Source organism: Simochromis diagramma, unplaced genomic scaffold, assembly GCF_900408965.1.
Source record: "Simochromis diagramma unplaced genomic scaffold, fSimDia1.1 OVJJ01000481.1, whole genome shotgun sequence".
Lineage (NCBI taxonomy): Eukaryota > Metazoa > Chordata > Actinopteri > Cichliformes > Cichlidae > Simochromis > Simochromis diagramma.
Genome location: NW_024386898.1, coordinates 3,593,700 through 3,610,538, shown reverse-complemented (window position 1 = coordinate 3,610,538; position 16,839 = coordinate 3,593,700). Strand labels below are relative to the sequence as shown.

Genomic DNA, 16,839 nt, shown 5'->3' with positions numbered 1-16,839 from the left:
TCTAGAAATGGGTGGTCAATATTTATATGGATCAAGTTGTTGTCAGCTCAGATATACATTAATGTAAAGTCAGTTTGGCTAGCTGCTGAATTATAAAACCAACAAAAAATATGTTACAATGAAACAAAAATCTGTCTTAAGGTATAATGAACAATCAGTTATATACACCTGTGTGTGAAGACATGCCCTGACATAAATGCCACCTTAAATACTTATGTTGTGTCCACTTTATTTGCTGTAATAAACCCCACAGACTGGTCAAACTGAATGCCACATCAAAGCCCTCTTACAGAACTTATTGCCAACTGAGTTTACTCTAAAAGCAACAAAACACGGAAACTAGGCCATGATTTTTTCTCTTTCATAAAATGAGCAGTTGTAAAATATCAGCATTGCCAGCGACCATCAAAGCACAACACCAAAAAGCTGGAAACAGTTCAGTACGAGTACATAAAGGGTTCTTCAGAGAATATCTTCATTACAGTAATGAAATGTAAGGTAGGAGCTTAATAAGCATGCCCCTTATTCCTTCAACCTTTTTATTATCGAAGAATTCAGTCAATTTGCTGTCAGCGTTAATGTCGTTAGAATAACATTAACGCCATAACCGCATTAACACGTCAAATCTCCATATTTGCCCCCTGCCCCCCTCCAGATCTCCATCTCCATCTTTGCCCCCCTGGACACAATCAACGAGTTAACGCCATTTTAACGAGATTAACGCTGACAGCACGAATATATGTATATATACATATATTGATACAGTTTTTCACAAATTAATTAGATCCCCACCCAATGCAAGGGAGGTTTATGCCATAGCTGTGTAAAAGCAAGTAAAAGTACTAAAAATACTGACTAGCAATTCTTTATTATTTTTTATGTGCAAGCTCTTTAAACATAATATTTTTAATGCCACGATATAGTTATTTTTGTTATTCATGAATTTTCACATTTACTGTTTTTCAAAAAGCAGAAAAAAATGCAGCTTTAAAAAATAGTTATTCATTTACTTAAATAATAAATACATTTACTAAAAGAATTATTCCATTAATTTGTGAGAAGTTCAGTGTGCCAGATCAAATTTGTCTATTAGAAATTGAATTTTAAAAAATAGCAACATAATTTTTGTTATCATCATTAACAATATAATTTTGGTTTAAAACAATTTCTTGAGAGATTTACAAAGTATTTGTGTTTTCCTGTTTTTATGGCAGGTGGTCTAATGAATTAGTTACGTACTGTGTGATCTCAGCATGTTGCTAACTGAACAAACCGTGTTGTGTGCTTGTCTGACCTAAAGCCATTTGTCGTATTGTTGCAGAGTTATTGGAAAATCACTGCCGTGTTTCTTTTGACCCACACCAACACCATTTATTTATTTTGTATTGTACTGGTTGTTCTTGTCCAGACGCATCATCAGACTCACATCAATATCTCATGGAGTTCAAATTCCACCGGATCCTTTGTACATAATTATGCCAAATGACACATGAACTGCTATGAACACTGACCAAAGACAGTCGGTGATATTTTTGTTCTGTTTTAGGGTTTTTTTTAAATTGTTTTTATTAGTTTTTTTTAACTAATCTCACAATAATGTCAGTAAAATATTCATCTTAAACTAGATTGTTTGAATTTGCCATCCCACGGCACAGGCATCGCCCACACACAGCTAGGTTAAAGTTTAGACTGGATAACCTTTGATAGATGTTCTCTTCTGGGCAAACATAGTCAGGTACAAGAGGAGGGATAACCAAACTATGGCCCGTGACCCCACCAAAGTAACAAATAACATTCTCATTTTATAAAAAAAAAAAATTAAATTCAGACATTTCTGTGATGAATACTGTGTAAAAGTATAAATCATTTGGTGTTTTCTGCAGTAAGAGAGTCAGACTTATAATAATATGTATTGATATTTTGTATTTTACTCCTCGATTGAAATTATGTTCCCATGTAATGATTTTTTTGGTTATGTTTACATCGTAGTCGAATGCTGTAGTTTGTAGTCAACTTTTACTTTTGTTTGAGTTATTTCGAACAATTATCGAGGTAAATAAAGTATGTTACAAAAGAGACTCGGTTTTTAGTTGCAATCCAAATCTAACAATTTCATCATCTCCTCAATGCAAAAAATGAGTAATTGTTATTGGGAACTTGCTTTGTTGTCATTAAGTGTTAGGGGCTGGGTCTGTGACCCAGCGTTTTGAGTTTATTTTGTATTTTTGTCTTTCTTCTGTTAAATTGCATCAATGTTAAGTTCTCATGTTATTTGGTTCAGGGTTCATTTGTGAGTTTCTTGCCCTCTTAATGGGGTTGGGACCATCAGTTGTGTTGTGCAGAAGTCATGTTGGTACACAGCTGACAGCCCTATATGACAACTGTTAGACTTCATATTATGACAAGAAACAATCAGCTAAGTAAAGAGAAATGACAGTCCATCATTACTTTAAGAACTGAACTGAAGGTCAGTCAGTACAGAAAATTGCTAAAACAAATGTGTCCTCAAGTGAAGTCGCAAAAACCATCAAGAACTACGACGAAACTGGCTCACATGAGGACCTCCCCACAAAAGGAAGACCAAGAGTCCCCTCTACTGCTGAAGATAACAGCACCTCAGATTAGAGCCCAGATAAATGCCACAGTTTATTTTAGTTCCAGTAGCAGACACATCTCTACATCAACTGTTCAGAGGACACTATGCGAATCAGGTCTTTATGGTCAAATAGCTGCTAAGAAACCACGACTAAGGAAAAGCAACAAACACAAGAGATTTGTTTGGGCCAAGAAACACAAGGACATTAGATGAGTGGAGATCTGCGCTTTGGTCTGATGAGTCCAAATCTGAGATCTTTGGTTCCACACGCTGTGTCTTTCCACGACGCAGAAAATGTGAACAGATGGTCTCTACATGCATGATTCCCACTGTGAAGCATGGAGGAGGAGGTGTGATGGTGTGGGGGTGCTTTGCTGGTGACACTGTTGGGGATTTATTCAAAATTGAAGGCACACTGAACCAGCATGACTACCACAGCATCCTGCAGCAACATGCCATCCGTTTTATGTTTAGTTGGACTTCCAGGCTGTGTAAGGGCTGTTTGACCAAGAAGGGGAACAATGTCCTGGCCTCCACAATCACCTGACCTAAATCCCATCGAGATGGTTTGGGATGAGATGGAGGTGACGACCTCATGAAGCTCATCGAGAGAACACCAAGAGTGTGCAAAGCAGTAATCAAAGCAAAGGTTGTCTATGTTGAAGAATCTAAAACATAAAACATGTTTTACAACATACTTTTAGAATATTTCTGCTTATCTGAAAGTCTTTACACTGTTTACTCTTGTAGGATCTATTTCTCTTCTTACATCTTACATTTCCCTCTCCTGAATTTTTTCCTTCTTTTTGGCTATTATAAAAAAAATTATAAAAAAATTCTGCCCTCCTTGTAAGTGTCCCAGGAACCACATGGCCCGTCCATGTAAAGTTTATTTTCTTCCCACATCTTTGCAGATTTGAAAGTTAGCTGTAGCACTATAAACTAAAATCTTTCTTGTCTGCCTGATATGTGTCAACCAGCAGGGGGCGGAAGTGAGTAAATGTTAGGAAGCACTAAAGTCTAGGGTTAAAGTGTGCCATTCCACTACCTTCAATTATGCAAAATCATGCAAAATACCACACATTGCTGTCAGAATCAAAACTAAACAAAACCACATGAAAAGTGGTTGAAGTTATATCCTGATGATTTTAATGGATCTGCCTCTAAAAATATGCACTTGGAGAGTAATTTACCCATATTGTAATAATACAACACCACTGTTTCTCTACAGAAAAGGGAAGCTAATTGTCCTCCTGAGTTGCAGTAGCATAGGTCAATTGATCATAATGAACCTACTGGAGCACACAAGGCAAATTATTACGTGACTTACATCTAATGCCTTAATTTCTGCATGGTTTTTACTTGATTTTTTTTTTTTGGTTTTCCTTACACTGCCAAGACAGAGCAAATAAGGGAGCCACTAAAAGTGGTCTTTACTATGTAAAACCATTAAAAGAAACAGAGCAATTCCTGACCCATTGTGAGACTGGAGCCTGTCCCAGGTGTAAAAACATTTGTTTTCTGATCGGCGATAATAATTTTTCATAAATTCCCTCTGTCGTCAGTTTTTGATGAAAAATCTATCAGAATTTAACAAATGGTTCTTGTCTCTGCTCATTTCTTAATGCCTGACCTGATGGCAGTCTGTACTTCCACAAGAACTGGGTCCAGTACAAGGAGGGCTTCGGTTATCTCTCACCACAGAGTTCTGGTTAAGCAATGAGAGGGTTTACCTGCTCACTACTAGCTCTAACTTCCAAGTTGTGCTCAGGATACAGCTTGTTGACTGAGAGGGCAACAAAAGGCACACACACACAAACTCACACACACGATAACAGATTATGTAAGACAGGAATTGTGGACAAGACAAACACGACCGCTCTAGTAGCGAGGTTAACTTATAAGAAGAAAAAAAATGACTCAACAGTTGTTACCAAAAACTAACTTTAGATCCACAATTCTGTGACAGAGACAAAAGTACTAATTAATGTGAGGTCTAAACTGTTTGCATTATCTTTATGCAGGTGGCAGGTACACTGAAAAGGATGCTGGTGAATATGGCTTCGACAATGGCATCATTTGGGTCACGTGGCACAACCGCTGGTACTCCCTGAAAGAAACCACCATGAAGCTCATTCCCCTCAGCCGCATCACAGCAGGAGGACAGCAGGCTGGAGTTAAACAGTTTGGTGGACTTGGAGATGCTTAAAAGAGAGACATTTTTAATGCTCTCACTAACAGCTCTGAAAACTCCTTAGATTAAATAAAATGCCTCCATAGAAAAGTTATAACTTTCTTCATTTTTTTTGTTGTTGTATTTTTCTGTTTGCAGAATACCTGAGTTCCTTTTTCCTCTTCAGTGGTTTTCAGATCTTTAAATAAACACTGTTCCTTGCTATATTCTCAATTCTATATTCTCTGGTGTTGGCCAGAGGGGCCGATGGCGCGATATGGCAGCCTCGCTTCTGTCAGTCTGCCCCAGGGCAGCTGTGGCTACAACCGTAGCTTGCCTCCACCAGTGTGTGAATGTGAGAGTGAATGAATAGTGGCATTGTAAAGCGCTTTGGGTGCCTTGAAAAGCGCTATATAAATCCAATCCATTATTATTATTATTATTATTAAAAAAACAACAAAAAACAATAGTGTGCAAATTTCATAACCTATAAGATTTTCACAGCAGAACATAGAAAACATATCAAATCTTGAAACTGACACATTGTATACCTTCAATGAAACACTAGCTTATTGTTGTGGGGGGTTTGTGTATCCCTGGAATCCCAGGGGCTGTCAGGGCTCTGTGTGCGGGCAGGCGGAGGTGAGGATCCAAACGCAGGACTCGTGAAGCCAAGTTTCAACAGAAAACCACAGTTTTATTGCTGGCAATGAACAGAACAATGAACTAGAACCGGGAACACACAGGTAGACTCTGAAGGTACGACATGACACTGAGCAAGGGCAAACACAGGGCTAATATACACAAGGAAGTAATCAGGGAATGGAAAACAGGAGGGAGACACAGCTGGGAGAGATTGGGGCTAACGAGACAGGAGGAGCAAAGCTGGACACACTGACATAAGACACAATCCTTCAAAATAAAACAGGAAACAATACACACTAACCTAAGACACGGACTGGATAGAGGGAGACAGACTAGACACTGAACTAAACCTGCAATAAACATGAGAACACAAAACCTAAGAACTAATCCCTAAACAAGAATAACTGAAACATAGATTAATAATAATCATCATCATCATCATCATCATCACCAACACAAGCACTACAAGAGAATAAGAAAATAACCCATAATGCAAAAACACACCAAAACACAACAACTCAAAATACTGGGTCAAACTGACCCAGAACCGTGACAGGGGCTATGTTATTGGTGGGCTTTTGCCCCCTGCTATGGTCTCCCATGTCAAAGCTGTCCTGGGTGAAGGACCTGACAAAGAGCTGTTCAAAAACCCTTATGAAAAGATGATCCAGGGAGTAGTTCACCCTGCCTGATATAGAGTTACTTGGGCCCTGCCCTAAAGTCAGGCCCAGGGAGGGTGACCGAGGGCAAACACCTGGTGGCCGGGCTTTAGTGCATGGGGCCTGGCCGAGCACAGCCCATATAAGGGACGTGGGCCCACCCTCCTGTAGGCCCACCACCCTCAGGATTTGTCGTTGGGGGTCAGGTGCAATGTGTGCTGGCTGCGCTCAGGGGCAGAGACCCTGGCAGACCGATCCCCGACAACCAAGACTATCAACTGGAACATGGAACATGACCTCTCTGGTGGGGAAGTAGCCTGAGCTAGTGCATAAGGTCGAGAGGTACTGGCTAGATATAATTGGGCTCACCTCAATGCACATCTTGGGCTCTAGAACTAGTTTCCTGGAGAGGGGGTGGAGTTTTCCAACATAGATGGCAGGATTTGGGTCAGGAAACAGGTCCTTACTGTCATTTGCGTCTTTGCGCCAAACGACAGTTCAGAGTACCAGGTTTCTTTGATTCCCTGGGTGGGGTGCTTGAGGGTGCTCCACCTAGGGACTCTGTCATCTTACTGGGAAACTGTAACGCTCATGTGGGCAATAACAGTGAGACCTGGAGGGGTTTGATTGGGCCAGATCTGAATCCAAGTGGTGTTTTGTTACTAGACTTGTTACTGAAGCAAACCACAGTTTGTCCATAACAAGCACCTGCGGGTGTCCATAACTGCATGTGGCAACAGGAGACCCTAGGCCTCAGGTTGATGATCAATTTTGTAATCGTATAATTAGATCTGTGGCCATATGTTCTGGGCACTCGGGTGAAGAGAGGTGCTGAGCTGTCAACTGATGGAACTGGAACCGATGGAGAATCTGAATGGAGGCGCCCAGAGCTCCGAACAGAAAGGAGAATCTGACCGTTAGTTGAACCTCTGATACAGATGGAACAATGTGGTTTTCATTTCAGTCATGCAACACTGGACCAGACCTTTTTCCTCTCAATGATCAATCTCACTGTTCACAATGGAGCAGTTCGCAGTCACGTGTGAAGTGGCGGGAATAAGAATCAGAACCTCCAAATCAGAGGACATGATCCTTGACCGGAAAAGGATGGAGAGCTCACTACTGGTCCGGGACAAGTTTAAGTGGAGTAGTTTAAGTATCTTGGGGTCTTGTTTGCAAGTGAGGAGAGAGTGGAGCGGGAGATCAACAGATGGATTTGTGCTGCAGCGATGCGGACACTGTACCAATCCATCATGGTGAAGAGAGAGCTGAGTGTAAAAGCGAAGCTCTTGATTTACCGGTTGATCTACATCCCCACCCTCAGCTATGGTCACAAGCTTTGGGTAGAGACCGAAAGAATGAGATCTCGGATACAAGCGGCTGAAATGAGCTCCGAAGGGTAGCTGGCCCCTCCCTCTGTTCGTAAGGGACAAGGCAGTGTAAGGAGTTCGGCCATCCGGAAGTGGCTCACAGTAAAGTCACAACTCCTCCATATCTATAGGATCCAGTTGAGCTGGTTCGGGCATCTGACAAGGCTACCTGCTGATGCCTCCTCTGTGAGGTGTTTCAGGCACTTACCACTGAGAGGAGGCTCCAGGGCAGAACCAGGATACGCTGGAGGGATTATATCTTTCGGCTGGCCTGGGATTACCTTTGTGTTTCCCCGGACAAGCTGGAGGAGGTGGCCACGGACATGGAGCTCTGGGCGCCTCTGCTTAAGCTGCTGCCCTTGCAACCCGGCTCCTCTTGAAAGATGTTAACTCTGTATGAATTTGAATTTAAACACTGGGACCAGGATAACAAAAGGTTGAACATAAGTGGTGCTGGTACTGAAGTAAGTGGTACTGACAAGAAACAACCGAAGGAGCATTTTCAACTAATTAGGTTAGCTGACAGCAGGTCAGTATAAAAAATCAGCATCTCAGAGAGGCAGAGTTATCAGAAGTAAAGATGGGCAGCAGTTCATCAATCTGCAAAAAACTTAGGCTACAAATTGTGGAACAATTTCAGAATAATGTTCCTCAGTGTAAAATATGGAAGACTTTTAATATTTCATCATCATCTGCAGTGCACAGGGAATCTAGAGAAATCTCTGTTTGTAAGAGACAAAGCCGAAAATCAGCATTGTATGCTGGTGATCTTCAGGCCCTCAGGTAGCACTGCATTAAAAACAGGCATGATTCAGCCATGGAATCACTGCATGGGCTCAGGAACATTTCCAGAAATCATTAAAACACTCTCTTTAGAGAGAGCAGTTGTCAACTGTCATGCCAACGTTCAGCATGCCTTCCTTAGAAACATACTTCATCAATACTTTCTTTTTCATAAAATTAATTGTAATTAATTAGCATTGCCAGTGACCCTCAAAGCACTGTGATATAAATGACACACTAGAAACAGTCCTGTATGGATACAAGAGATGTAACTAGATCACTCTCCAGTTACAGTGACTCAGCGTTGTTGTACCGGATTCTGGATGTAGCAGCTTAGTAAGGATATTCTTGATGCCATCCATGGCCCCTGACTTTGTTTTATTAAATGATTATAATAATTTGCTTTGGATAATCAGTCTTTTAATCATTTTATTACTTTTTACTTATATTACTTGTGACTTTTAGATTTTAGTTTGCAGAAATTTTGACTTTTAATAAATATTATCTTCTTTTCCTGTGGTCGCCCAGATAAACTATCTTTAAAAAAAAATGCCTAACTGAACAAACTGTGAAATTAAATCTTTGAGGACAGAAAACCATTTTGTCACATTGTTGCAGAGCTTTCAGAGCATCTCAGTTGAATTGTTTATTTTGAGCCACAGTTTATTTACTTTGCATTGAACTTGTAGTACATGTCCCCGTGCATCACCAGACTCACATCGATAATCCAAATTCTGCCCAGCTATTGGCATGTGATTTTGCCGAACAATGCGCAGATTTCTAAAGCTTCTTAACAGGACAACATTATGTTAGTACAGCCAGTGACTCTTTCAAAAGCCAGTTTGTTTGTTTTTTTATTAAATTGGCCTCAGAAATTTTTGAAAAACACTGATATAAACATGACTGTTTAAATTTACTCTGCCACAATAACGCAACACACACACACTGCACCATTTAGGTTCAAATTCGAAATGGATAACCATTAATAGATGTACTCTGCTGGGCAAACATGATCTGGCACAGAAGGAAGCAAAACCAAATTTGGCCCTGTCCTCCCACCAAATCTCAAGCACACCAAATCAGGAAATCAAGAAAATGATGAAGAAAAGTGTCGTTGAAATATACATACAGCCCTGAACTCAGTAAGCTTTATGACTGTGTGGCATAGAAACAATCAATCAATCAATCAATCAAGGCTTTATTCGCCACGTGCAGGTTGCCCTGCAGTGAAATAGGACCCCCCCACCCCCACCTTACACACACAACACAGACATTACATGGGGATAAGGGTCGGAGATCTGTAGCATTACAGAAAAAAAAACACTGAAATATACACTACAATGGGAAAGTACAAGAGGAAAAAAAGAGACCTCTACTCATGCTGGGGTCCTGGGAGGAAAGCATGAGAACAGGAAACAAAAATCTCCTCTGCACAAAAAAGCACATAAATGTCCACAGCACAACATTATGGAACACGTGACAAGCCACAGGGTCGGTGGGGGGTGAGGAGTAATCCGAAGCAAACACAGCAGCCATCCTGCCCAGCGCTACCATTCCAGTGCGGGCTCAGACCCGCCGTGTTCCCAGGAGGGAACAAGCATCGAAGGCGTTTGGAAAGGGAGGGGGGATGAGTGTGTGCATATCAGTGTATATGTATAAATGGTAAATGGCCTGTATTTATATAGCGCTTTACTAGTCCCTAAGGACCCCAAAGCGCTTTACATATCCAGTCATCCACCCATTCACACACACATTCACACACTGGTGATGGCAAGCTACATTGTAGCCACAGCCACCCTGGGGCGCACTGACAGAGTATGCGTGTGCGTGTCCAGAGTTCAGCTGAGACAGTGTCCTTCGCCCTGCTAGGCTAAGTAAACAGTCTTCCAGCCAACCCAATGTTGCCAATGTGGATTTGTTCAGGCTCTTATATTGAGGATTTCATTAGGGACAGTGAAAACAGTTCCAGCTTACACATTCTGAGTGGAAGCTGAAGAAATGCCACTTTGACTCCATAAGAAACAGTTCACTGCTAACTAGGCGAGGACTAGAGCAAATGAAAGTTTGTGTAATATGGTTATGTCCCAACAGTTCTTTGTTCATCTACTGAACATTAAACATAACAATAATTTGACTGTCGCCATCCATTAAAATAGGACCCTCTGGGAATCACCAAGACCTGGTTTATTATGAGCTACTATTCATCAGTTAGAGGTTAGTCAGTCCAGAAATAAGCAGTCAAGGTGATCAGAAGTAAACAGACAGAACCATTTGTCCAGTTCAGAGTCACACAGGTAGCTGTAGCCTGTGCTGTGGGGCGGGAGGCAGTACACTGAACAGACAGACAATCATTCTCGCAATTTAGAAGCACTGATAAACCCATGCATTTTTTTTTCTTTTGGACTATGTCAGGAAATGGCTGGACACCACTAGATTTGATCCCTGGACCTTGTGGATGTAAAGAAACAATGCTAATCCAGAACAAGCAGCTATTAATGATAAACCTTTTAAGTGCAAAAACAAAAAAATCGTGGCCACAGCAATGGAAATAGGGCATTATTTCTACAATTAGCAGGAGTGGTAAGAAAGAAAGGAGCAGTAGAGCGCAGACTGAACTGGTTAAAGCAACTTGGAGAGCACAAATTATTATTATTATTATTAGTGTCAAGAAAAGAAGGACGTGCTGTGTTCTCGCTTCACGCAGGAAATATAACGAGATTCGGAAGAGTAGAGGTCAAAGATTTGGCTTTTTTCCATTTCAATTTGCCTCCCGGCCTATAGGTGGCGCTAATAAGCTGCTAGCTGTCCTTTTACCTCTTTACTTCCGGGGTATTCGGTCGTTGGAGCGTCGCGGTAGTCATGTTTTTGCGTCCGTGATACTTTTCGGGGAGCGTGCTTTGTTTACTGAAAAAAGGGATATTTTCCGCTTCTTTATAATACTGCTTTATTTTTACCGCCACAATGACTGAGGTAAGAAGATATTTGAAGTCCGTTTTTTTGTGCTTCCGCCCGCCCGGCAGACGCATAGCCCCGCTCGGCTAATAACTGCAACCACACGCTTATGGTTTTGTTTGCATTACACATAGTAAAAAGTAATTACTCCCAAAGTTTGCCGTGGTTGCACTCGTTTAAAACACACGTTTTACTATTTGTTATCATCTACAGGATGTTCAGAAGCACTCAGTCCACACTCTGGTCTTCAGATCTCTTAAAAGGACTCATGATATGTTTGTGTCTGATCACGCCAAGTCCATCGCGCTGGATGATGAAAGGTAAACGTCACAGTGTTACCTTCTAATGATTTGAAGTTGTGTTTTGGGGTAAATTAAATTCACATAGCAAGCTCTAATATCATGTGAAATTGTTGTAGAGGTTTTATTGAACAATTTTGTACTAGCGCTTTGTATTAATATTGCTCGCTAGTCCAGATAAATGAGGAGGGTTGCCTCAGGAAGGGCATCTCATGTAAATAAAAAAATCTTTGCCAGTAGTGAGACCTACTATCATTTATGGTTTGGAGAGATTGGCAATGACAAAAAACAGGAGCTGATGCTGGTGGTGGCAGAGCTGAAGAATCTTTTCATTGGGCGTGACTGGGGTGGATAAAAATGAGTATATTGCAGGGAGATCTCAGGTCGAGTACTTTGAAGACAGAGAGCTAGATGTAGAGAAACAAGGCGGAGATGTTTTGGACATGTGCAGAGGAGGGTTTGGACAAAGGGTGTTTAAGATTGACCTCCCAAGCAGGAGAGAAAGACAAAGGAGGACATGCAGAGTGTTTGACACAGGACGATGTTCAGGATAGGGTGAGAAGGAGACATATGTTCTGCTGTTGTTGGGGAACAGTCAAAAAAGAAGGATTTGTAGCTGCAACACTGAAGAGCATCAATTTGTCAGGAGTTTATTTTCAGTTTACCAACAACTCTTTTTGTCTGTAAATTTATACTGACATTATGGTAATAAGTAGGAAGTTAAAGCTCTATCAATTTCCTGCTCCAAGAAACAGAAATCTCTGCTGCTGAACCCCAGAATGTAAATTATATCTACTTTAATACGCCAGTAAAAACTTCAGGATATTTACTGTGTGTTGTTCATGTGTTTCAATATCATTATGCTAATTTAATCAAACATATTAGATGTTTTAAGGGGAAATGCATCATTATGTCATCTGCTTGCAGCCACAAGTTGAAGATGGAGGTTAAACTGAAAGCAGACTACGGTGCAGTGTTACACCTGCCCATCCTGAGGGAAGGGAAAGACAGAGCCTCACACCTTTCTGGCAGCATGGAAGGCCACCAGAACTACGCTCAGCCAGGTGAGGATGAAAGTGTCACTGCATGTCAGAGTCACTCTTAAGTGTGCCAACAATTTATTATTAACAAATATGTGGAAATGTAGATTTTTATTATGTTTTGCTGTCAAAAAGCTCAGTTTGTCTTTAAATTTAGCTTTTCTTTGTTATTCTGAAACCTTTTATTTCAAAGCTACATGATTTAAAGACATTTTGGGAATATTATTTATGTTTTAGGTGAGGACCCAGAATACCTGATCACTGGGACACATGCCTACCCGTCTGGACCAGGTAAATACTCTCAATTTGTGACTTTTTAATTTAATTTCATCATCCCAATTGGAGTGTTTATAACCATTATTTTTTATTCGCCAGGGGTGGCATTGACCGCTGACACAAAGATGCACAGGAATCCCAGTGACACTGGAGTACACTCCATGGCGTTAGTTTTACCCCCATCGCAAGCTAGGTAAACTTTGGCCCTCACACACACAATAAACTCACAGTAAAAAGGGAGTCAGTCACTAGTAGTAATTTAGCATAAAAGCACTAATAACAAAATGATGCTTACTCACACATAAACCATCATTTACTCTGTGGGTCATTTGTAGGCAGGACGCGAGTCGCACAGCAGCCAGTATTGCTGACATCCACCGGCATGCAGGAGGAGCAGAGCGATCTCACCCTCCGTCATCTGCAGTGGTAGGTCACAGTTTATTCCTACTTTTACTCAGCCTTATCGGTTTGAAAGAAAGAAGTGCAAAACTGATCATCCGTGTGTTTTCAGTCGCTCCTGGAGGGAGGTGGGACCAGAAATTCTGCCCTAATGAGGAGAGCGCCCACAATGCCCAAACCTCAGTGGCATCCGCCATGGAAACTGTTTCGGGTAACTATAAATCATTTCAACTTTTCTAAGTTTAAGCTTTACTCAACACGATACAGTGGGCAAGGTCTGGGTTCTGTGTTTTGTTTACTGTAGTTTGTTTTGTCTGGTAGGTCATCAGCGGCCACCTTGGCTGGGTGAGGTCCATCGCTGTAGAGCCTGGGAATCAGTGGTTTGTCACAGGCTCTGCTGATAGGACTATAAAGGTGAGTCAAGCAGGAAATAACAGTAAGCGACAAACTAAAAATGGCTCATCTGACATGGACTGACTAAATTAGCTCTCCTCCGAGTCATCTCTCCTCGGGATCGTTACCTGTGTTTGTTTCATAGATTGTTTTCTGTAGGCTCCAACATGCCACAGTGCCTGCTTGCAACTTTAATACCCTGCTCTTCACAGATGATTAAGTTATACTAAAAGCCCAATTTTTACCTATTAAACTGACTATGTTTGTAAATTAATCTCAGATTATCTTAATTTGACTTGAAGGCTGCCTGTCTTGACAGATCTGGGACCTGGCCAGTGGAAAACTGAAACTCTCTCTGACTGGACACATCAGCACAGTGCGTGGGGTGGCGGTCAGCAGCCGCAGTCCTTACCTTTTCTCTTGCGGGGAGGACAAGCAGGTCAAATGTTGGGATCTGGAGTACAACAAGGTATACTTTCAAACAAGGGAGCTATTGGTTTGTGTCATTCAAAACAGTTTATTTAGCGGCTTTATGCTGTAATGATTTACACATTCACCTGTGAAAGTTCCTTTGGGAGGTGACACAAATGTTTTTTGGGGGCTGCATCTGGCATAAAAGCTTTTCCCAATAAAACAGGCACAGCCCTGGTGAATAAAGGTGCAAGTGAAACTAGCTAACTTGCTTCTGTTGTGGCTCATTTTCTTCTTTTTCTCTCCTTGTAATGTTGTGGATGTTTCTTGACTATATTGGTTTATATTTTAGGTAATTAGGCACTATCACGGACACCTCAGCGCAGTGTATGATCTGGATCTGCATCCAACCATCGACGTGCTCGTGACGTGCAGCAGAGATGCCACAGCGAGGGTAAGCTCTTACTTTGTGTTGAATCAGCGAATGACATTTATGGAATGACCTAAATGGATCAGGTTTAAGCAGTACAGTGCAGAAGACTGTGTGAAAAACAGCCACAGACTGAGCAGCAGGCATACCGTCATCTAAATGTTCTCCGTTGATGTTTCATCGTGGGACTTTCAACTGCGTTGGTATAACGACCCCTCACATATTGAGGTGGTTGTTAATCATAATGGAAAATGACCGAAACAGAGTAGAGTCAAGGCACATAGGTACTAGTGAAAAGAAACTTACCAGTCATGGATCGGCCCCCTCCAGCGCTCAGACCTCAACATTATTATAGCAGTGTGGGATCATCTTCACAGAGGAGAGAACCAAAGACAGCCAACATCCAAAGAAGAGCTTTGATTGTCCACCACAAAGCCCAAACACTTAAAATTACAAGAAAGCTTGTCTCAAAGAGAGAAGAGAAAATACAAAGAAATGAGGGGTGGCTCAACCCTTTTGCACAGTACTATATTATAATAATAATAATGGATTGCATTTATATAGTGCTTTTCGAGACCCTCAAAGCTCTTTACAGTTCCACTATTCACTCTCACATTCACACACTGGTGGAGGCAAGCTACAGTTGTAGCCACAGCTGCCCTGGGGCAGACTCTTCCACTAAAGGGCTGTGTTCAGATGTGATGTGGGTTATGAGATGACACTAACTGCTTGTCCTCCCGGTCCATGCAGGTGTGGGACATCAGGACGAAGGCAAATGTGCACACACTGACCGGTCACACAAACACTGTGGCCACGGTGAGATGTCAAGCAGCAGAACCACAAATTATCACAGGTACAATTATGTGTTTTCAAATCGCTCACAACAGCAGTATAAACCCCTCAGTAAGACAGGCTTTAAAGTGGTTTCTCTTCACTCTTGTCCCTAATGTGTGCTTGGTTTGTGCAGGGAGCCACGATTCAACCATCAGGCTGTGGGATCTGATTGCTGGGAAAACCAGAGCAACTCTTACAAACCACAAGAAGTCTGTGCGAACTCTGGTCCTGCACCCCAGACAGTAAGTGGTGTTTTATAAGGGGGCGTTGGTTGGAGTGGGGGAAACGCAGCATGCAGACTCCTCAAACAATGCATATTCAAAATTGGTTTGTTGTTATAAATATGTTTTTACAGAAGCTCCTTCGACATGAGGCAGGTAAATGCAGGTGTTACTAATTGCATCAGTTAGTTGTAAGCCTAATTAATGTGATTAGTAACACCTTTGTTTACCTGTTTGATGCCAAAGTGAATCCTGTAATTTAAAAGAAATAAAGTTTTGATTGATAATGAAGATAAATTAATACTTGAGTCATGATTTAGGATTACAGGAGCACATTTGTTCATAACTTTAATTGCAAGAACTCATTAAGAGTTGTTGTTCTTCAGATATCGATGTCATATTTGTTGTTTTGCAGATATACTTTTGCCTCTGGATCTGCCGATAACATCAAGCAGTGGATGTTCCCAGATGGAAACTTCATCCAGAACCTGTCGGGCCACAACGCCATCATCAACACTCTGGCTGTTAACTCTGATGGCGTGTTGGTGTCTGGAGGTAATAAAGAGCTGCGGCGCTGTCTTTAACTGTCCGCCTTTTTTGTTTGCTTGTTTTAAATCATTTTATTGAGGCTAATGTTGACCTCATTACACACAGCCGACAATGGAACTATCCACATGTGGGACTGGAGGACCGGATACAATTTCCAGCGTATCCACGCAGCCGTGCAGCCCGGATCTCTGGACAGCGAGTCGGGAATCTTCGCTTGCGTGTTCGACCACTCTGAAAGCCGACTGATCACGGCAGAGGCTGACAAGACCATTAAAGTTTACAAGGAGGATGACACCGCTGTACGCTACACTGTTACACTCAACTTGTATTTCTGTGCCGATTCTTAGGCAGCAGGAAATAAAATAAATAATAACCATGTTTTCTTTCCTGCAGACAGAAGAAAGCCACCCAGTCAACTGGAAACCAGAAATCCTCAAGAGAAAAAGATTCTAGAGATTTTTTTATTTGTTTTTCTTGCCACAGTAACAGCAGTGAATTTTATTTCCACCAACTTTTGTTTGCTCGTGCTTTTTCTGTCAGGCAAACTCTCAGCTTTCACAGAAGCATCCCTCTTTATTCTAAAAACCATTTGCAGTCCTCGTTGTATGACGTTAGTCCGATAAAGCAGCCGTTACGGACTGCCAGGAACCTCCCCGAGCGTTTGTTCTTGATGATAACGGCTCTCTGATAGCTCTGATCCGACTCGTCCACCAACAGAAGCCACTCTTCACCTTCAGAAGGACAGACTTCAGAGTGGACCTGCTCAAGTCAAACCCTTCAAAGGAAATGTGTTTGGAAGTTTTAGCCAA

At 41.6% G+C, this 16,839-nt stretch overlaps 1 protein-coding gene across 1 annotated transcript; it reads left to right on the top strand.

Annotated features, from left to right (window-relative positions):
* Positions 1-11,039: 11,039 nt before the first annotated feature.
* Positions 11,040-16,839, top strand: LOC120735284 (pleiotropic regulator 1-like). The gene is made up of 15 exons (XM_040034583.1): positions 11,040-11,196; positions 11,392-11,498; positions 12,405-12,541; positions 12,755-12,808; positions 12,893-12,986; positions 13,129-13,219; positions 13,305-13,403; positions 13,514-13,606; positions 13,905-14,054; positions 14,349-14,450; positions 15,177-15,279; positions 15,394-15,502; positions 15,897-16,036; positions 16,136-16,329; positions 16,424-16,839. The coding sequence occupies exons 1-15, from the start codon at positions 11,188-11,190 to the stop codon at positions 16,481-16,483; spliced, it is 1,542 nt and encodes a 513-aa protein (XP_039890517.1). The 5' UTR covers positions 11,040-11,187; the 3' UTR covers positions 16,484-16,839.

What these genes read in the sequence shown, in the direction of transcription:
- LOC120735284 (XM_040034583.1), top strand. An exon ending in CCAGAACTACGCTCAGCCAG is followed by an intron (nt 12,542 to 12,754) that starts GTGAGGATGAAA and finishes TTTATGTTTTAG; the next exon opens with GTGAGGACCCAGAATACCTG. An exon ending in CTGGTCCTGCACCCCAGACA is followed by an intron (nt 15,503 to 15,896) that starts GTAAGTGGTGTT and finishes GTTGTTTTGCAG; the next exon opens with ATATACTTTTGCCTCTGGAT.